Raw genomic sequence first — 21904 nt, forward strand, 5'->3', positions numbered from 1 at the left:
GTAATAATAGACTCCTTGGTTGACTGAGGCCTCAGCTTGGGGCTTGTATGTCTGGAACTAATGAGATCCATTTGGACCTGAGTTGCAAAGCATGTGTAATGGGTTTTTGTGTGCTGTGCATATCTTGTGGTCTGTGGAATTAGCTTAGGATCAATAGTGCTCATTAGATCAGGTGCTGCATTTTCTCTCACACTGCTGTTTCTGTATGAGAACCAGCTTTCAGATCAGCCTCCTTTGTTCACATGAGACAGAGGCAATCCTGTCTCACTTCACTGTGTCCGTGACAGAAGATGTGCAGCCAAGTTGATCTAAGCTCAGATTCAGAGTTGACTCTAAATGACTAGTCAGAATGACAACTTCAGTGATTCACATAAAAGTTTCAGTTCCCCCATTTATTTCTCCTTCCTATTTCCTTCTGGCATTCATAATTTTAAAAAGAAGCATGGGATCAATTTAGCTATTTCTGGAAAGCTTAACCTACTTGTTTCATTCTTTCTGAAAACTATTCTCTGCATTTTGAATCCTGCTTTTCTGATGTCTTTTGGTTTGTGATTATTTATTTTTATATACATATATATTTTCATATATTCATTTTCCATAATTATATTTTCATTATTCATATTTCATATATCCATTTATATTGATACCTGTTCTATTTATATATATATATATATATGTATGTTTGTTGGGTTTTTTTCCCTCTAGGTATTCCAACCCAAATACCTGCTTCTTCACTGATGCCAGGACCAGCAACGGGACCTGACTCTATTGTATCACAGGCTCAGGTAACATCTGCTTCAGTTGCTGGAGTTCCTGTGTGGCTACAAGCAGTTAACCAGCCTTTAATGCCTTTGCCTCAGACTCTGAATCCCTATCAGGATCCGCTATACCCTGGATTCCCTTTTAATGAAAAGGGAGAAAGAGCCGTTGCACCTCCTTACTCCCTGTGCAGTACTGGGGAAGACTTACCTAAAGGTAAGAAGTCTGAATTTTACACCACTTTTCCAAATAGGTCATCTTTCCTTAAAATGTAGATAAACACAACTTTATTGGGTCCTGTTGTCATTCTTTGTCAAAAGATCCAATAGTTCCATGATTTAAGATGTGGGAGGGAATATTGAACAGAATTGTAACTCTTTAGTTTGCATTGTCAATGTTGTGACTTTCAAGTGGTCACACCTGGAAATCTGGCAGGATGATTTTGTGTCTTAGCTTGTCCCACCGTAACTTGAGGTTTTGTGCATGTAAAAAATTGTCTTTGGAGAACTGCTCCTGTCAGAGTAATATGTTTGCTCATGTCATTTAAAAGCTGTTGAGTATTTCCTTACTAATCTGGGAAAATACAGGTTTTGGCATACCATGAATGCAACGTATGCCCATAGAGAACATCTCATGTCTGACTGCACAGTGGTGTTTGTTTAGTGAACAAACATCTTTAAAAACTAGTTCACAGACGGTTAAAGCTGAAATTTAAACTGCTGTTGTGTTGTAGGTATCTTCCTGTGGCAGAAAAACCCCAACTAATCAATTGAAGACAAGCAATAACTTAACACCAGTGTTCTCTACTGAAACGGAACTTTATGCAGTTTTTGTATCAGATTATATATTTTAGGTCTTCATAAATATTTTTGTTCTTGTTTTTTTAGATAAGAACATTCTTAGATTTTTCTTCAATCTTGGTGTGAAGGTAAGTCTTCAAACTTATGTTTTCATGTTTGTTATAAAAATCGCTTGTAAATAATTGTTGGAACTTGGAGTGCAAGAGTTTTGTTGCTGTACATTTCAAGTCCATCTTTCAGTTTGAAGTACTTTCTTATTTTGTGTTCTGTTAACTGGGATTCCAGCAATTGTCCACAGTGCAGTTCAAGTCAGCAAAAGTCAAATTCATGTCAACAGCGTAGTGAGAACTATTGGCTTTCAGCTCTGGCTGCACGACCAGCAAATTGTGCTTTTGAAAGTCCCAGATAAATCCTAAGTGTGAAGATGCTTATTTCAGATCACATGCATAGGGAATGAGAAAATGCCCTCAGACTGCAGCCCTGGCTGTGTACTGGCAAAGCCACTGCACTACAGATCCCAAAATCTTTTCCTTAAGTAACCTCCATATCTGTTCTTTCTGCTCAGGTTAATAATAGTATTTCACTTTTTTCAGTAATTACAGTAGTGTGTATGTGTAAATGTGGCGCAAACCTGTGTGTGTGGCTGGAGAAGAGGTTCAGCCAACATTTTCCATTGGTTGGCAAGGACTGGCTGTTTGCTTTATTTCTCCCTTTTGCACATAAAAATGTTCCTTTTTTACTTTCTTAATCCTTATGTCAGGCAAAGGACTTGGGGCAAGGTGCTGAGAGCTCTTGGGCTTATTTTAAGGGACTTTTGCCATAGCAACAATATTCTTTGGTGTCTGGGCATGGAAAGAGGGAATATTCAGCACAGTTTCCAATGTAAATTTGATACCTCTGCCTAATATAAGTTTCTGTGTTTAATAGGAAATCCGTAAGCTGTTGATTAGCAAGTGTCACCACAATGCATTTAAACAGCTTGAGTTTCCCAAGCTAACAGTCTTGGGACTCTCCTTACTGCTACTGTGGATTATTAGGATCTAGCCTGTCGTTTTGGTACTTCAGCACCATCTGCTGGTCCCAGCCTATGTTCTAGCAGCTGTGCTGCTCCTCTGGTGTCTCAGGGTACAGCAGGCCCGGGAAATACTCTCTGCATTGTCTGTCTGCTGCTCTGCTCCAGACCCTGCCCTGCCCACAGACTTCCACTGCACATTTAGAGGGGAGGGGCTCCTGCAGAGGAGGTCTGTCTAGGCTTTTCAGGATGGTTTGCTCCAGGGCCTGTTTACAGAGTCCAGTTCATTAAGGTGGAGGTAGGGAAAAGGGAAGGGGTGACAATCTGAGGTGGATAATTTCAGTGCTGTGGCCTTTGAGGTCTAGTAGAATAACTTGCCAATATAAACAAATTGCCAGTAGAATAATTGCCAATAATTAAGTGTGATTTTGGAAAATTAGTTTGAAATGTTTCTCTTCAAACACATAGCTAGAGCTTGACTTACTGTGTCAAACTGTGTCTTTAACCATATAGAAATTGAAGTAACTGTTGACCATTTCAACTGCACTTGGAAGGAAAACAAAAAATAACACCATCTTAGAGTCATAGGATTTAGAACTGAGGGCAGTCACTGTAAAGAAAATGAACTTTCATCTCCTATAAGTAACTGTTTCAAAATGGTAAATGACTGGTGTGCTTTTATGTCTGTCTGAACATTCAAAAGACCAAATAACTGATTTTTTTTTTTCCCCCCCCTGCTGTCTTGCAGGCATACAGTTGTCCCATGTGGGCACCCCATTCTTACCTGTACCCCCTGCATCAGGCCTATTTAGCTGCTTGTAGAATGTACCCAAATGTGTCCCTTCCTGTGTATCCGCACAACCCCTGGTTCCAGGAGGCTGCTCCCACTCAGAACGAAAACGAAACCGCACGACCAAACAGGCACTTTGCTGTCCAGACTGAGGCCAGGTCCAATGGTCAGATTCCACAGGTTGACAGATCTCCATCACTGCCTCTGATCATACCTTCAGCTCAGGTGACAGAAAGTCAAGGACAGGTCTGTGTCGAACCAGAGAATCCAGCGCAAGCTCTTCATGCGAACTACGAGGAGTCCCTGAGAGGGAAGAGTATGTTCCCGCAGCCGCCCTTCGGACACAATCACTTTCTAGGAGCTGTTCCAATAGCACCTCCTTTTTTTCCTCACTTCTGGTATGGGTACCCAGTTCAGGGTTTCATTGAGAATTCAGTAGCAAGACCTAATGTTGTCTTGTCACCTGAGGATAAAGAGGCAGCAGTTGGCACCTCTGCCAGCATGTACGTGGGCAAAGAATGCAGCCCTCCAGTTCCTGGAGTGAACTGTGCAGAGCAGCTCCAGAAAAGCAACACTGGCAGCGGCTCCAACACCGTCCCATTCCCAGTGGCTGCTGCAGGGACTCCGAAAGACGCTTCAGCCAGGGCACCTCAGCTGGAGCAGACCTGTCCATCGGCTGCTTCTAAGCAGAAAGCAGATGGGCAGCAGCATCGCCCTCCGCAGACACAGGGCCCAGAGAGGCCAACGGCAGGGCCCAGCACGCAGCCACTGCTGGCAGAACCTCCCAAAACCGAACTGAAACCTGGCACTCCTGGTCGGAAGGAGAAGCCTGCTAAAGGGAGAGAATCCAAGGGCGCTGGGAACGTGCAGACGGAAAGCAGGGTCCAGAGAACGAGGGAAGAGAGCTCTGAAGATGACACTGAGGTTTCCGACATGTTGAGGAGTGGCAGATCCAAGCAGTTCTATAACCAGACTTATGGAGGAGGCAGAAGGCCCAGACCTGACAGGGGTTATTCCAGCAGGGGAGGATACCAGTTCCAAAGAAATGAGGAGGCCTGGAAAGGACCACCTGGCAGAAGCAGAGATGACGGCTACCAGTATCAGAGAAACTTTAGAGGGCAGCCATATAGAAATGACAGGAGAAGGGCAACACTGGGAGATAATCAGAGGGGGCAGCAAGCATAAAATGAGTGGATAATTGGAAAATTTAAGAAGCAAAAAGTAATTTGAAGTAGCAGTTTAAAATCTTAATTTCTTTTTAGTGAAGTTCAATGATACGTTTTAATTTTTGGCTAATTTGTGGCAAGTAAAGACTAGGAGGATGTCAAGTCCTACATAGGGTTTTTGGGGGGGATTCTAGAGTTTGTTTGGCTTAGCAGTTTTTCTTCAATGTCAAATTAGGAAAAAAAAATAGGTTTAGTATTGGGTTATTTTTTTTCCCCAAAAGGTTTGCGTTTGTGATAGAGGATGGGTATGTGCGTTTACTAGAGTGACAAATGACAGCATTTGATGTGATCTAGATTCTAAAATTGACAGTAACATTGCACCAAATATAAATGTATATTTTATCATTCAATGCCTTAGTTCTGAACTGAGCTAAAGGAATTCTCAGCCTACTGCACTGTTGTCTCTGATATGCTTCCAACCCAAAGGCCTTTCATCTCAAAAAGAAAAAATATCTGTCAAACTTGAATGTTTCTCTTGTGTGTTACACGTATGGCAGCCAGCTAACCCTGTGTCTTAGGTATGTTGTATATAGTTCTTTTCATAATCATAGGGTATATTTTTGAATTTTAAAAAGCATTTATTTGTTGAAATCAAAATCAAGACAAGCAGTCAAGAATTACCTGTGTATGAACTGATAAGAATGGCTGTTTCCACCATGAATTCTTCTTAATGCTGGTGTGACTAGAATGGTGCCTATGCCAACTGAATAATTACAAAGACAATAAAAATGTAGATGCTATGCATTTCCAAAATAATTCTGCATCTGTTATAATAGCAGAAATTTTTTTAATGCCACTTTAACACTAATGCACTGACAAATCCTAGATATTTTGTGAGGAGATGCATAAAGTACGTGTTACGTTTTTTTAAGTTTGTACGATTGAGCTACTGTTCAGTATTCTTTTGTTGTTGCACTGTTGATGTTTTGCATGTACAACTCCTTGCTGGAACTACTTTTAAAAGCAAGAATGGAGAGTCTCAGTGTGCTCTGCTCTTCCCTACAATTCAGAAGAAAGTGGCTTCTGCCTTATATTTTTACACTGTGTCAGAGTTCTGATGCTGTTTCTTCTGAGCCCGGTTACGATCTCCAGTGTTCCTGTTGCCTTTGCAGTCTGGATGTTCAGCTGTCCAGGCTCGGAGAGTGCAGTGTGCACAGTATTCACTCAGCTCTGTTGCTCTGTAAAATTGAACTGTTGTGTATATTTTTATATCTCTGTATACAGTAGTGTAGGTGATGGTACCCATTCATTGTGTCTGAGATTGTACACCCTTGGTGCAGAAACCAGAGTGATAGTTACATGATAAAGAGTTTGTTTTCAGATGCATGCTATGTATAAAACCCTAATTAAAATAAATGTTTTGTCTTTTCACTTGCTTTCTAAATTATATTCATGTATTTAAACCTTTTGCAATGGCATTCAGTGAAGTGTTGTTACAGAGCAGGTGTAATAAGCAGCAGAATGATGAATAGGATCTGGCAAGCAGCAAACAAGAAAGAAGCCATAAACTTAATTTGGAGTTCTTGTTTGTAGGGGTAGGGGTGATGCTGGAAGCTTTTTTTCTTTTTCAAATCTAAATACTTTTTCATTTAGAAATGTATTCAGGATTTCAAAAGAGGCAATCTTTATGGTTTCAGGTAGAGAACAAGCTCTGAGGGATTTAACTGTTGTTACCATTGTGATTCTCTGTTTATTTCAGCTCCGATCAAAAATGTAAAGAGGGCTGCTTGTTGAGTTTACTGATGCATTTTAAACTCTCAACTCCAGCTTTTGTAGACAACCGAAATTTGTGCAGCAGTCACTGATCTAATCATCCTCTCCTAGAGCAGGTAGTTCACCACAAGCTTTGTTGCAAGAATGAACGTGGTAACGCTTCCTGCAGAAATTTATGGGGAAACACTGGGGAAGAGAGGCATGGCAGTAACTGGGAGGGATGTGCTTTTAGAATTTGCTTTCAAAAGCCAGCTTCTTTCAGCTGGGCCTACACGGCCTTGCTACTCTAGGACAGTGAAGGACTGGAAGGTGCAGATATTCTGTCTCCAATGCTGATCAAGTAAGTCTGGTTTCCTCTCTTGCTGAAGAAGTAAGACTGACTGGCCCAACCTCTGGCCTGGGGCAAGATGTTTTAGATTGCAGGATCCTCCTGTTAACATATGTAATATTTAGTAATGTAATGAGCTGTGATACACAGCTGAACCACATCTTTACCTTATCCTTTTTACAACTGATAGAGAAGATCACACAACATCAGTCCAAAGGGAGTTAAGCTGTACAGAGGAGAACAAGTTTAGTCAGCTTTTTGAAGTTTCTGTCTGAAAAGCATGGTTGTGTAAGGTTGTATTCAATATTTCTGCTTCTTTAGGGAGTCCCTCTGCAGGTGTGGTACAGGTGCATTGCTGTTACAAGACAGAGGGAGGCAGTTTGTATATACAGTACTCAGTACTGCCAGAGTTCTGAAATAACCATGTTACTAACACACAGAATGGCAAATCACAGAAAACCCCAACTTCTTTCTGTAGCTTCTGGGACAAAAATGTAAACAAGGGACAAAACCATTTTGTCATGATGTTTTTCACATGCCAGTAAAGGCAGACAAATGTTTAATGAAAAATACCCTTCCTTTTAAGATACATAGCTGAAAGTTGTTTTTGCATCTGCTTAAGTAAGCAGGAACTTTTAAACCTTCCTTTAAATGATTCCCTGAAGGACTTTCATGTATATGGAAGTAAGTTTTTAACAAGGTTTTTAAAGTTAATTTCTTTTTTTTTTTTCAAAGTAAGGATCAATACTTTTACTTTAGGGAAAAGTAACTTCTGCATCTTAGCCATATATTTCTTTTAGATTATTTCACTGATTATTTTCATCTCACTAGGTCTAAGAACACGCACAGGGACAGATGATTAAAAAAAGGTGTAGCTACCTTCTTCTACATTCTTTGTACTGCATCTTCTGTGTGCACTACAATGTGAGAAAAGGGTGTGTGAGATTATATAAATATACATGCTTCTGAATAAGTAATTAAAGAAATTCTGCAGTGTCACAGAAGAGTTGTAAGTTAGGTGGATATTTTATTTTTGAAACCCTCAGCCAGAGAGATTTAACCTTTTTAAAAGGAGTTACTCCTGTAGCGTAACATTCTTAGTAAACTTTCATCTTATACAGAAAACAGCTTCAGAGATTTATTTTAAAATGAGGAAGTTCAGTCAGTACTTGGTACATGAGTAGGATATATTGAATTGAAAATCTCCCTTAAATTTTGAAAAATCAGGAGACCCATTTGCACAATTTCAAGGTGGTCTATTTTGAAATTATTACACTGAAAATAGGGCTGTGTCACCAAAATATACAAAGTGGCAGTTTTACTCAGACTAGGATGTTTACTGCTACTGTCTCGTGTTAAATGCAGCAAAAGATATTAAGCTCCAAAAGATTAATTGTTCTAAAACCTGATCTGAGCCATCTCATCACAGCTGTTTAGATTTCAATGTGCATGTCTGGATGCCAGTTAAAAAGATGCTGGGATTCAATATTTAGTCATCCAGGAAGAAGTAGTTTCCACTCTTCTTTTGTTCCACATCCTTGGGAAGAGAAAAAAGGTCACCATTACTTGAAGTAGTCTTTGGCAGACTTGAACATAATTAAATAAAAGACACTTATCTAAACTCCGTTCTGCTTCCCTTATTCCTCTTCCTAGTTTACACTTGCTGTTTTTCCAGCACAGCAGAACTGCCCTGTCAATCTTCATTTTGTTCTATATTTTAAAATCTGGTTTCATATTAAACAATTACGGCTCCTGTACTGTAAAGATGTTCCTCTCTTACCTTGATGGAATTAAGTTTGTTTATTCTTGGTCTGTAATTGTTGGGGTCTCTTCTAAAAGTGATTTCAAGCTGAGATAAAAACTTATTCATTCCAGCCAAAAGAGTCTGTGGACTGTTGAGAGAGAAGAATATTTTAGCTACAATTTTAGAAATTTTCTGTCATCCAATTACAGGCAACTTTGATCTCTATCCTAAGCTCACTCAGGTCTGGAAATGCAAATGTGAGCTGTATTTGACATAACATCAAGTGCTACATTTCTAGTTGAACCCTGTCTCAGAAGCTGCTGAAAGATGAGAGTAGTATCGCATTGTGGCTTCCAGCTGTGACTTTTACTTTCTTTTTATTTTGCTATCTACACGAGTGTGCTGGCACACTTACTTATATTCAAGGAAAAAACCTCCAACACTTTCACCATTCACAAATCTAGCAAAGATCGTAACATTGCTTTCTCGAGTATGAGTGAATGATTTTGATTTTTGAATTCCAACATGTGTGTTCTGGGAAGAATACCACCAAAGCCAGGGTAGCAGAGGATTACAGACACATGGCAGACCAATGTATTTACTTCATCTGCCTTGTACTCACTGTTCTAAAAGCCTGGTTTCTGATAAGGCTGCTCATCAAAAAGTCTCTGTAATCTACATTAAATTATTTACAGGAACAAAAGCAGACATCAAAAGGAACAGCTCTGAAGGAGTAAAACAATGCACACTACATGTTGGCATCAAGACTTGCCCTTCAGTACATCTGCATACAGGTACCATGAGTATGCTGTTTTCTTTTAATACATCGGAAAGTTATTTTGAGAAGGGTAGTTTACAGTTAGTACGTTTTTCATTCCTTGGTCTCTTCCAACTGTAATTTAGCCATCATGCAGTTGCTTAAGGCTGATCTAGTTCTTGAGGGCTTGGTTATGTTCCCCAACCCTGCCCCAACTCTGGTTTAAGGCAGCCTGTAAGGGAGGATCAATCCCATTTCCTGTTCCACGATTCAAAACAAGTCAGAACCCTTGAGACAGCCATGGATGCATCTTAAATTTCGGTAGGCAGAGATAATAATCTTGTTTAGTAATCCCAAAGAATCTCTCACCTGTTGGCCAGTGTGTTCTTGGAAGGAATGCCATCAAAAACAATCACACGATCAGCAAGATACGTAGCCATGATAAAATCATGTTCTACCACAAAAGCTGTTTTTTTAGCATGGAGAATGAAACTGAAATGAGGAGAAAGAAGGAAAAAGACAGTAATGTGAACTCAACATAATACTACTGCAAATATCAATTCCTTGCCCACCATGTGTACTCACCGTTTAATGACTCTGGCAGCCATCAGACGCTGTTCAGAGTCCAGATATGCTGAAGGCTCATCAATCAGATAAACATCTGCAGGTTTACCCAGACAAAGAGCTAACGCCACACGCTGCAACTCACCACCAGACAGCGTCTGAACCTGGTGTGGGGGAAACAAGGCCATGCTTAGTTCAGGAACAGGTGGAGAGTTAAGACAATGAGGATGTTGATTCAAGAAATTAATACCTCCTGGTCAATGATGTTTTCTATCTGAAGAGGTTTCATCACGTCAGTTACAAACTGGGGGTGTGTATAGGCATCTCTGATCTTCTCGTGCAGCAGCTGACGGACACTTCCCTAGCAAAAGGAAAATGCTGCTATTCAGTTTTATGCACCACAAGAAAACAAGCAGAAACAGAACAAGACAAAGAATCTATCTAAAATAGGTATAGATATAAAATAGGCATAAAAGAATTTCCATCTGTGCATTCTGTAGCAAACATGATACTTAATAAATAAGACTGAAATGTACCGTAGATTTAGGGCTGATTTTCTGTGGTTTGTAACTAACATTTAGGACTGGAACCTCACCTATAAAAAGACAAAATTAATAATGTAAAAAAGAAAATTTCCAGTATCCTTAAAATAGGTTTCAGCTTGGGTGTAACACATTACCTCCTTCGTCAGGTGTAAGTCTTCCCGCAAGCATTCGGATAAATGTTGTTTTGCCAGTTCCTAAAATACAAGTTACACATTTATCACTTTTTAGTAATTTAAACCTCTAACAATTAAGTCACTGATAGAAGAACAACAGCAAAGACTATTTAATAAAGAATACATTTTAAAATTAGACTGCTTTGAGAATTCCTATATTCCAGTGTTTGCTACTACTTGCTTTTTCAAATGGAAGTGACATCTTAAAACTGCCACCTAAGTTTTTAAATGGGGTAACAGGCAAACACAGTGGCACCTTTAACACTCGGTAACTTCATGTTCTCCCCAGTCAGGGGACTCATGCTGCGGTGTCTTCACCAGGAAACAAGCAGCTCAATCTGACTCAAACCCAGTAATTTTGAAACCTGGCTCCCTAAGTGAAGAAGGGAGCATATTCAGGGCTGGAGAAGCAGTTTCCAACACAAATTGCACTTACCATTTTCCCCTAACATCACCATAATTTCAGAATCGGTGAATTCTCCAGCTACTATGGATAGTTCAAATTCTCCCATCTTTTTTTTCATTCCTGGATACTTGTACATACACATCTTTTTAACCTCTTCTTCGTTAGCTGTTTCAGCTACTTTAAATACCAGAGACGCATCTCGAAACCTTAGATTTTCTGTTGGAACATAGCCATCCAGGAAAATATTTATGCCTGTAATGGGAGGAAAAAAGATCATTAAAAGAGGTCTGTAACAAAGTAGAACAAGATGAATTTCAATTCCTGGCTGTAAATTCCATTCAGGTAAAGAGAATGCTGGATTTTAAACGCTATGTTAAAAGAAGCAACAAGACCTCCTCGTTTAAGGTGTGCACATTATGCAAATTGAATGAAAAAAACCAGAATGGCTGGAGCAGCTCTTCCTGAAAACCCACTGTTAGTGATGTGTGTGGAGTTTAAAGGAACTCCTGCTGTCGGGCCCATTCTGTCAAAGCCAGTTTTCACTGACTCTCAGTACTACAAATAACGTTAATTCAGCTGAACACTTATACACCTCTGTACTGTGCAACCTGTCTCCTGCCCTTTCTCTACTGCTTATAGGGTCTTTTGTGTAACTCCACTGTTTACAAAACACCTGCAAGCATCAAAATTATGTCCATAGCAAGAGAAAAAGGGCATTTCATAATGAAGGCTTTTGGGTTGAGTTACAAATTTAGTATCATGCAACACAGAAATTCTGCAGAAAATCAAGTTTTTTCACTGCTGAACTGTAACAGGAAGAGGACATATTTATATAGCAAACAACTGCCATTTACCATTTTGCTGTCTCTTTTGGGTATGTTTAAACAGAGAAATATGACAAGAATTACCTTCTCTTACGCTGAAAGGCATGGTAACAACACCATAAGCACTTGGCACACCATACAGGCAGCAGATAAAGTCAGAGAGATAATCTAACACACTTAGATCATGCTCTACAACAATAATGTACCTGAAAAACAGAGCCAGAAAAATGCTTTTTACTTCAATGTAAAACGTTTTTTCTTTCTTTTTTTCTTACTCTAGTCTTGCATCAACAGGAGTTATCAACATGATTTTTAGTTAATATGGTTTCTTCACTTTATACTAAAAAAAGGAGAGAGTTCAAATCTCTCACAAACATTTTTTAAACTGTCCAATAAATTCGTGAATGATAAATTGGAAGTCCATCTTCAGTGTAAACTGGCAACTTCTTTATGCACAGTAAGTGGAAGGATGTTGATTGATTTGAGTGAAAAAAACTTATCACATTTAAGAAGAAAAAATCTTTGTGAGAAAGGGATGAAACAGCAATATTCAGGTGAAAAGCAACTACCAGTATTCTCCCACCCTTATTACAAAATTCTGAAATGAGACAAGAAATTACAGGAAATAAGCTTCCAAAATGCAAAAGAGTAAAACATTACTGACTTGCAATATCTGAAACATTTGTTAGTGTACCATATTGAGAAGTGAGCACTTCTGAGAGGATGGACTGGGTATTTCTTCCCTCTGTAAGCAGTCATGCATTGTTACAGTCTGGAAAAGCATCTGAAGCTTGTATTTACCTGTCAGGGTTTATTAGGGATCGAATAGTAATGGCAGCCTTCAAACGCTGCTTGACATCCAAGTAGCTGGAAGGTTCATCAAACATGAAGCTAATCCCAAAAGGAAAAATGAAGTCTTAGTGAATGCAAGCTTTCTACTTATTCAAACATAATATCAGCATTTCAACCATTAAATACATGGAAATAAAAAATTATCATTATTTTTACTGAGAAAGCAAGAAAAAAAATGAGAACTGTGCACACCTGCCTTCATTTTCTACAGACTGTCATGTGAAAGTCAGTTAAGTATTACTTTCCCAAAAGTTGTGACAAAGTTATCAAAAGTTACAAGAATCAGCATTTAGGATTCCCATGCACTCAGTCAGAGTTACCTTAAATTTAACATGAACTGAAAAGTCCAAAAATATTTTAGAAGACTGCAAGAAGGACATCTTCCAAAAACAGAAAACTGAACAAGGAAAACCACTTGAAATTCACACCAAACAAAAAACAACAGCCCAAGCAGAACAAAACCAACCAATCAAAAATTCATGAAAGCAAAAAAAGCCAAAACACTGTGAACTCCTCTGATCTTGCTGTCTTGGTCCCAGGGAGCCAGAAAACAACAAAGATTAGGCAGAAATTTCCCGCTTGCAAGACAGGAGAGGAGGGACTCAATTTCCAAGAGGTGGAGAAGCAGCTGCGCCTTTCTCATTCAGAGAGGCTAAGGGAGGTGTGCTGTCCAACAGGATACATTTAGGTGGGATTAGGAAGAGGTTATGAGGTTGTGATGCTGAAATCTAACACCAGCTTCTGAAATCAGCTATTTCCACACAGATAAATAAAAGTATACAGAATCCAGAGATTACATATGAAGTAAATATGGCTTTCAGCTGATGAGTTGCCAAAATCTGTTTTTTTAATAGTCATTTAATAATTCTTAAATAGTTTTCAATATTTCTAACAAAAGTATTATTGTTAAGAATAAGTGTAAATTTGAGGACCATATTCTGAGACAGATTATTAGAAGTAATGTGTAACAGAAGTAAATTAAACATACATATCAGCCTTCTGAATGCAAACAACTGCACAAGCAAATCTCTGAAGTTCTCCTCCTGAAAGGTCCTCAACATTCCTTTCTTTCAGGTGTGTTAAGTCTGCAAATAAGTGGTTAATTTTAGGTATGTTATAACCAAAAGAACATATTTTTATTACTTATAGAAACATGTATAAACATAGCAAACATTCTACAGAGATGAAAAGAAAACTGAAGGAGAATAAGCATTCACTTTATACAGCATCAGTATCATACTGCTCATACTAAATCACAGCAAGTTATGATTTTCCTGCAGCATGAGTTATGAAGCATGGCTGCTTCTTATCATGCAGAAAGACTAAATTCTATTTCTTCTTCCACCTAACACTTGGTAAAGATTTCTGGCCCTAAAAAGAAACGATACCAGTTCTGAAAGTGTTTCTTGTCAGACTTGGCTGAAGAGCTCTGATTTTCAGGAAAATCAAGTCCCTCAAACCTTACAGCAGATGGGTGAAGCAGGTATTTTCTAAGCAGTTTAATGAACACCACATTTCAAGAATAGTTTGAATAAATTAAGTGTGACTCAAAGCCCATGTTCTTGGTGGCAGAATGGCAGCCCCACCTTCACTATCCAGTTCCACCAAAAAAAATCCCATTGTGAATTTAGCAACAACTAAATTTAGTAACAACTAAGTACAAAACACCTACAAAACATTACTAGGGTTGGACTATGCAGATATTCTTATTAATTTTATTAATCTCAGATGTCAGTGTTACTCCCACTAAAATTAGATACATACAAGATTTGTGGGGAGTGTGATATATTAGGATAATATTTTTTACATGCAGTGGTTCTCCTAGGGGGATGCTCAGATTTTGCCACATTTGTGATCAAGCAAGAACAGGAGATGTTAGATGGAATTTTTCCAGATTTAAAAATAAGCACTTTTTACTACGAAACAGAAACTGGATTAGATTGTTAACTAGCATGTATCAGCTAGTTTGCCACCAGAAAGTATTATTTGTGTTACTCATATTACAGCATGCCCTGGGCTTTACACTAAAGTATCTTTACTTTTTCTTTTTTTTTGAGTTGGTATAATTTACATGTTCTATCACATTATGGTAACTTGATTGTTTCCATAAATATGAACTTCTCAAATGCTTTAAAATTTGATTGTACAAAATTACTTACCAAGCTGCTGACATACAACAGTTTGTGTCTTAGTTTCATCCTTCCTATCCAGAATTGATCCCACTGTTCCCTGCATGATAAATAATAAAGAAACCCAACCAACATTAAAAATTTCAGACAGTTCTGAATTATGCTGCTCAATAAAACCTTTAAACACATGGGAAGTATTACAGAAGAAGGTCACAGCTTTCTAGTAACTCATGGAATGTCTCACCTTTGCAGCTTTAGGGATCTGGTCCACGTACTGAGGTTTAATGATAGCTTTAAGGTCATCTTCCAGGATCTTGGTAAAATAATTTTGTAATTCAGATCCTCGGAAGTAAGTCAAAATTTCTTGCCAGTCAGGTGGATCCTGTGACAAAATTAGAGCCTGGGTTTACTTATACCTTTTAAAAACGTAGTAAGAACCCCTAATTTTAAATTCAAATCAATAAGGCAAATACACTGCTTGTAAGATAACTGTGCTGGTTTTACCCAAAACCACTACAATAACACACCAAAGAAATCCCAAAAAACATTCTAAAAACAAAGTTTAGAGACTTATTTTCACAGGTTTCACTAGCTTTCAAAAAAAAAAAAAATTAAATTTGCACAGTTAAGAAACAACTTAATGGGGAAAATGACAGCATTGATTAGTCTAACCACATTTATTATCTATCTGATACAGCTAATCCAAAGGAAAAGGACTGGAATGATAAAAGCACAAACTTGCACAGAAGATGCAACAAATCTGGTAATTTTCTCTGCTTCTAGCAAACATTTCAAAGGAAACAGAAGGAGAAAACAAAGGAAAAAATGACAAACTGAAAATAAAAGGAACTGTTCAGAGCAATCACCCAGGAAAAAGTGCAAACTGTACTACTCTGAGGGGTGCTGAGTTAATTACTTTGATGATAAACAGTATGGAATCAGACTGACACAGTCGTATTTCCAAACCAAGCAAATACACAGAGGAAATGCTTCATCAGTTTTAGAGCAGAAGCAACATGGAAGATTCAATTCATACCACGTGTTTCTGTGGTCATACTGATATGGCTCCTTCACAGCAAAGTCTGATTTTGGAAGCATGGTAATTCAATTAAGTACACATTCAGAAAGTCAAAAGTTTTGCTATTTCTGCAATACTAACACCTGAAACAAGAAGTCCACAAAATAATATAAACCAAACTTGAAAGACAATGTTAAATGTAGCTGGGGAATTATTATTTCTTTGCAGCTTTAGATAGAAGCCATGAAATGAGCAGTTTATTTAAACATTACTTTTTCAGGTAAAGCAACTGCTGAAGAAAGTTTGAACACACTTGTTCTTACAAGTGCTTCTTGAAGGACAAAAGTGTGCACCAGAATTCAATTGTCCCTGTGCAATCTGAAGATAAGGAAGTAGCATCTGAAATACTGCTGAGTCCTAGTAGTTATTATTTATGTCTTTTCTCTAATGTATTCACCCTTTGGAGTAGTGCTATGTGAAGAAGCTCTTGTAAAATATTTTGCTCACTGGCTGGAGTTTGACTTGGAGTAAACACAAAGGAAAATGGATTATGAATTTCCCATGGATACCAGCAGATTACAAGTTGTTTTCAAGAACATGTCTGGTTCTCAAAAACTCTCTCACTTATTTCTAAGTAACTAGTAACATGAAGAAACTAAGGATTTTTCAGAGCTCAGTATTCAGGTGTACAGTGGAAAGTACCCTCAACCACAACTTACAGAAACAACATACTTTATGAGAAATCTTCCTCAAAAGAATCAAAGATAAAAATGGCTAAGAGATCCCAAGGACACACGGTAAGCGCTCATAGACACTGGAGCTGTTCAGATAAATACAAAGGTAACTTAGAGGAAACTCTAATACCTGGGCTATGGAAATCCCTGATGGGAACAGGTGAATTATGCAGGGAGAAAATCTTGACATTTTTTAAAGACTGGTATTAAAAAAAAAACCAAAACAAGCCCTTAAGTGTGACTTCAAGACAGAAACCTACCTCTGATTTTTATCTTCTGTGAGCTACAATTACAATTAGTACCCTTATCTTTCTTGAGAGATACACACAATTTGCAAGAAAGCCTTTGTTAGCAATAACCTTCTACTATTGGTCCTGTGTGGGGTAGGTCACTGGCTGTCAATAGACAAAGTGCCAACATCCCCACAAAAATATCACGCTCACGGATAAAAATGCTCAGTCCAAAAATATAAACACAACTATCAAAAAAGCTAACTCTATTTTATTGCTGATACATACATCATATTTTCCAAGATTTGGCTTCTGTTTTCCTGCTAAAATTTTCAAGGCAGTTGATTTTCCAATACCATTGGTTCCAACTAATCCCAGTACTTCACCTGGACGAGGGATAGGCAACCTGTAGAAGACATTGGTAAGTTTGGGTTAGATTCATGCCATCACACACCAACATTTAGTGGTCAAGTAAATGTTGCAGCACATTTTCAGACTTTCTGATTATTACAGCCTTTGTAAACTTGCAAATATCTAACCCAAATTATATCAAATTCCTTAAAAATAGAAGAGCATAAGAAATATTTATGGACAGTTTTTTTTAAATAGGGGCTCTGTAAAATGATCCCTAATGCCAATTTATTTCATTATAATACTTTCTAATAAGAAAAATGTAATCAGCATTCTAAAAGGAAGCTACTGGGGTAAGAACCAAGTACACTTTGATGTGCACCATGTTTACACTATCAAAAACTTGGATTTTTTGTCTCTTTGATATTTGAAAAATACAATACCTGTGAAGTTTGAAGGCATTGGCACAGTATCTATGTGTTGTTTCTTTCTCCAGGTTGCTAGGTAAGTTAACAATTGACAAGGCTCCAAAAGGACATTTCTGGAATTGATATAAATTATAGATTATTAGTGCACACAATTTATTAACAAAAGCCTATGTTTTGTACTGCACCTAGCTGTGTATTTACATTTTTAAATGGACTTCTACCCAATTTCCTTTACATGGTCAAACTGACAAGGAAGTTCTATACCACTTTTTTCAAACTAATAGTCTGCAATTTGGACTGTCAGTCTACCATACAAATAAGGCACACTGCATATATTTTCCACCTTTCACAAAATAACATCTTTCTGCTGCTAGGTGTCTACAGACACAAACAAAAAACCCAAACAAAGCCAAGCAAAAACAAAGCCACAAACAAAACCCACACCTTGCAACCCAACCAACTCAGTCAAGTGGCAGTTCTTCACTTTCTATAAACAGTAAGTTAACTTGGTCTGATTAGTCCAGGAAGGAAAACTGCTTTTTGAAGTTACAGTATGCATTACTAAATATAATAGTAAAATTAGGAAAATTTAGCACTTTAAATAAAGCAGTTTAATTTTTACCTTGATGCAAATACCACAACCAATACAAAGAGTTTCTGAAATCCATGCTATTTTGCTCTGTGATGTGACTTCTATGCAAAGTTTTCCTGGTGAGAAAAATTACGATAATGTCAGTAAAGTTTCTGGTGAATCAGAATTCCTGCCTACTAAATTCCACAGAGGAACATGTAACTGATAAATGTTCACTGAAGCTTCAGATTATTCAAAGGCTTGAAAAGTGTCACTATTACTAAGAATTGTTCATGCTTTTAGTGATATTTCTAAAGGCTTTATGAATAAAGAAAACCTTGAATGATACACAAAAATCTATCAGTTATAAAAGCTCATTCCTTTTAGTAAAACTGATTTAAACCATCTCAAACTGCTTCAATACTTTGTTACATTGTATCTCTTACCCATTCGAACCACAGGACAACTCTTCTTGCATTCCTGACGACATTTCTTTGGCTTACACTTGTCATGGTTGACTATTGCAATTCTTGTTAATTTGTCTGCCATAATGCACAATTTAGGGTTAAACACATACACCAGTTAGAAGGAGTAGTGGGAGTCTTCCAGACCTTAAAGAAAAAAAATCCAAAACATAAGAGACCATGTTACTGATGGCACAGAGAACAGACATATCATAAGTTACTGTTAGTGGAGTGCAGAGTTGAAAAATGCAAAATTATTTTATTTTTTCCTCCTTTAAGCAATGTGACAAACAGAACAAAGTCAGAGATACAAGTAACAAGGGTACTGATGTGTAGACAACTGCACAAATTTTTAGCATCAACTTTCCATCCCATTACTATTTTTCCAGTGTAAAAATAAAATTGTGATTGTATCTGAAAATGGATTTGTTTCCAAAAAAACCACATTGTAGTAAGAACATAAGAATCTATAAAGCTCCAAATTTTAGTTTTACAAGTTGTCTTGTATAAAATAAAGCACCATTGTTCACACCGTCAAATTGTAACTACAACTATTACTCCAAGGATATGATTAGAATATACATTTACAAACTGTATGCCAATATTCTGTATAAAAGTGTTAAAACAGTGTAAAATGTAAACCAGTTTTCAAAGTGAAAATCTGTAATTGCATATAAAAAGTAAAGCAGTCAATGTAAGGACACATTCATGGTGATGTTTGATTCTTTAATCCTGAGTTTCATTAGTATTTGAATAACTACAGTTACATTCTGCATTTCCTAATATGGTATCAATGCCTATAATAGATTTCAATAAAATAGTAAAATTCTTTATAAAGAACATAGAAAGGCTCTGCAAAGGGATCTGGCCAAGCTGTATCCATGGGCTGAGGATCAGTAAGTAAGGCCAAGTGCTGAGTCTTGCCCATGTGGCACTCCAGGCAGTGCCACAGGCTGGGGCAGGCTGTAAGGAAAATTGCCTGATGGAAAAGGACCTGGGGGTGCTGGTGACAGGGACTGACCAGGAGCCAGCTGTGCCCAGGGGGCCAAGAGAGCCAATGACATCCTGGCCTGGATCAGCAATAGTGTGGCCAGCAGGAGCAGAGCAGGGACTGTCCCTCTGTTCTCAGCACTGGTGAGGCCTCACCTGGAGTGCTGTGTCCTGTTCTGGGCCCCTCACTAAAGAAAGTCACAGAGGTGTTGGAGCAAGCCCAGAGAAGGGCAGTGGAGCTGGGAAGGGTCTGGAGCACAGGTCTGAGAAACAGCTGAGGGAGCTGAGGGTGTTTAGTCAAGAAAGGGAGGCTCAAGAGAGCCCTTATCACTTTCTACAACGGTCTGAAAGGAGGGTATAGCAATGTGGGGGATGGGGCTCTACTCCAAAATAACACGAGACTGGATAAGAGGAAACAACCTCAGATTTCACCAGTGGAGGTTTAGATTGGATGTTAGGAAAACTATCTTTGCTGAAAGGTTGACGGACAAGCACTGCAACAGGCAGCTCAGGGTCACCATGATGGTGGAGTCACCATTCCTGGAAGTATTTAAAAGACATGTAGATGAAAGCCCTCAGGAACACAGTACATTTATACTTCCTTTACTGTATTCACTCATAATACTGAAAATAACAATAACAACTTTTATCTTCCTATGAACAAGGCACACCTAAGGACAACTCCCTCCAGCTCCAGAACAAAGACAACTGATTTATGAGGCTCTTGGAAGATTTTAAGATATTACAGATGACAAACTTTTTTTTTTTTTTTGATAAAAATAGATGCCATAAAGTACAAAGCGTTTCCATTATTTACTAAATAAATGGATGGCAGCCCTACAGATGTTCAAAAACGTTCAAAATCATTTCAATGCTGTCTCAAGTTCAATGATATAACTGGGAAGCCGTCTGGAAGTACTTCAGGTTTTCACACAGTGCAAAGGTGCAGTTGCATCCAAAGGATTCCAACATTTCTAATTAAAGGAAGTTTTTTCTGTTGGACGTCCAGCTTACCTTTGCTTCACCAAACCAAGGCATCCTGCAGTGGTTTACAGACTATATTTACTATATATGGCTACTGGATGAAGAAAGGTTGTGACTTGCAAACTCCTGAAGGAAGCAATAATAAAACGGGTGCATGGCACATTTATCACATTAAACTCTACTCTATAAACTTCAGTTGGAAGGAATCCTCCAGATACCACTGCAATATCTAGAAGATAGATAGCCAACAGCAAAGGTCAGAAAAGCAGACATTATTGTATCCTTAAATCCATTACTACCATAGGTACAAATATTTTAAGTGATTCCTTTCAAAAGTGGTAGTCTTATTCCTTTATTCAGTTTCCAAAGTATTTTTAAACTAGTATCAAAAGATATTCTTCATCACCTATAAATGAATGTAACTATTAGTCACACTGCCAACCTTATTGTGGCCGTTTCTACTTATATTTAATTTTTTTTCTTTACTAATTCAAATTTCCTAAGCCAGAAAGTCCTATTAACACAGCTGATGTTTTCAAATAAATGACTGAATATTAAAAAAAAATAAATTTAAAGTGATTCAACAGTTCTGTATTGCCAAACCAGACTGACAAAGTAGGGCTGAACACTGAAACTGCATCCATAGATCAGGCCAACAGGCATGGAATAATGGGTCTGCAGTTCTCACTTAAATACATCAGAAAACAACAAACTGCAAGCCTTATTTTTGAAGACTATAAAGGTGCTTGAGTCAGGGTAATTTTCTTGGGGACAGATACTGGATGTTGTCATTACTTCAAAAAAAGATACATTCTTTGGGAAGACATCTCAAGGCTTGTCACTAAAATCCTGCAGTTTACACTGTGAAGAGAATTGGAAGTATTTGAAGAGGGGTGAATCATTCCCTCTCTGTTTTCCTAAAGGAAGCGCCTAACATGGGTCAGCCCCTTCTCCAAGGCCTGAACAGACAGACAATTGTGGATCTTCCACCTGAGCTGCAGGCAGCAGTGAACCAGTTCTGTAGGTTGCACAGGCGAGCCCCAGAAGCCAAACCTGCCATGGCTCAGCAGGCCACCCTCCCCAGCCCCACAAACCCTGCTCAAAGTTCCTGCTGAGCAGTGCCAAGAGCAGCCTGGACATCTCCCCTCAGCCACCCACCCTTCCAGCTGGGGTTTAGCCTGAAGCTCCAAGGCAGGAGAGTGGGATGGGGCTGCTCTCAAACACCAAGGCTTGAAACAAGCAATTCTTGCCAACCTCAGCAAGCTCTCCACAGTCTTGGCTGGATAATCAGACTGAAGTTGAATCAGACTCACAGCTGAATCAGACTGTGGTTGGTAAGCAATGAAACAGCCAAGTTTGGTTTTTTTCCTAATTCTAACTTACATGGGAAAATGCCCATCTGTGGTGACTAGTTTTGAAGGTGTCATAGGACTAAGTATGTACACTAAGCATTTATTAGAGTATGTGGTGGGGGGAATAGAAGCAATGAAGCAGCATGAAGATGCACACTCC

At 38.4% G+C, this 21904-nt stretch overlaps 2 protein-coding genes across 12 annotated transcripts in view; one reads left to right on the forward strand and one right to left on the reverse strand.

Moving 5' to 3' along the window:
• Positions 1–5963, forward strand: part of OTUD4 (OTU deubiquitinase 4) — a 28709-nt gene extending 22746 nt beyond the window's left edge. For 7 of the 11 annotated variants that reach the window (XM_033513756.1, XM_015624216.3, XM_015624215.3 and 4 more), the window contains 3 exons: positions 706–975; positions 1647–1687; positions 3320–5963. In XM_033513756.1, the coding sequence (XP_033369647.1) occupies positions 706–975; positions 1647–1687; positions 3320–4546 (1538 nt within the window). In that variant the 3' untranslated portion in view covers positions 4547–5963. The remainder of the gene's footprint in view (positions 1–705; positions 976–1646; positions 1688–3319) is intronic. The other 4 variants (XM_015624217.3, XM_015624221.3, XM_015624224.3 and 1 more) reach the window with 2 other exon arrangements.
• A 1672-nt stretch (positions 5964–7635) lies between these two features.
• Positions 7636–21904, reverse strand: part of ABCE1 (ATP binding cassette subfamily E member 1) — a 16807-nt gene continuing 2538 nt past the window's right edge. Inside the window, exons 2-18 of the mRNA XM_015624226.3 lie at positions 18401–18565; positions 18006–18091; positions 17399–17496; positions 16893–17010; positions 14867–15004; positions 14653–14722; positions 13482–13578; positions 12443–12532; positions 11726–11847; positions 10848–11069; positions 10373–10432; positions 10230–10288; positions 9944–10054; positions 9715–9857; positions 9499–9621; positions 8409–8520; positions 7636–8165 (exon numbers count right to left, since the gene is read on the reverse strand). Of these exons, the coding sequence (XP_015479712.1) occupies positions 8118–8165; positions 8409–8520; positions 9499–9621; positions 9715–9857; positions 9944–10054; positions 10230–10288; positions 10373–10432; positions 10848–11069; positions 11726–11847; positions 12443–12532; positions 13482–13578; positions 14653–14722; positions 14867–15004; positions 16893–17010; positions 17399–17496; positions 18006–18091; positions 18401–18503 (1800 nt within the window). The 5' untranslated portion in view covers positions 18504–18565 and the 3' untranslated portion in view covers positions 7636–8117. The remainder of the gene's footprint in view (positions 8166–8408; positions 8521–9498; positions 9622–9714; positions 9858–9943; positions 10055–10229; positions 10289–10372; positions 10433–10847; positions 11070–11725; positions 11848–12442; positions 12533–13481; positions 13579–14652; positions 14723–14866; positions 15005–16892; positions 17011–17398; positions 17497–18005; positions 18092–18400; positions 18566–21904) is intronic.

This window comes from Parus major, chromosome 4, assembly GCF_001522545.3.
Source record: "Parus major isolate Abel chromosome 4, Parus_major1.1, whole genome shotgun sequence".
NCBI classification, from domain to species: Eukaryota; Metazoa; Chordata; class Aves; order Passeriformes; family Paridae; genus Parus; species Parus major.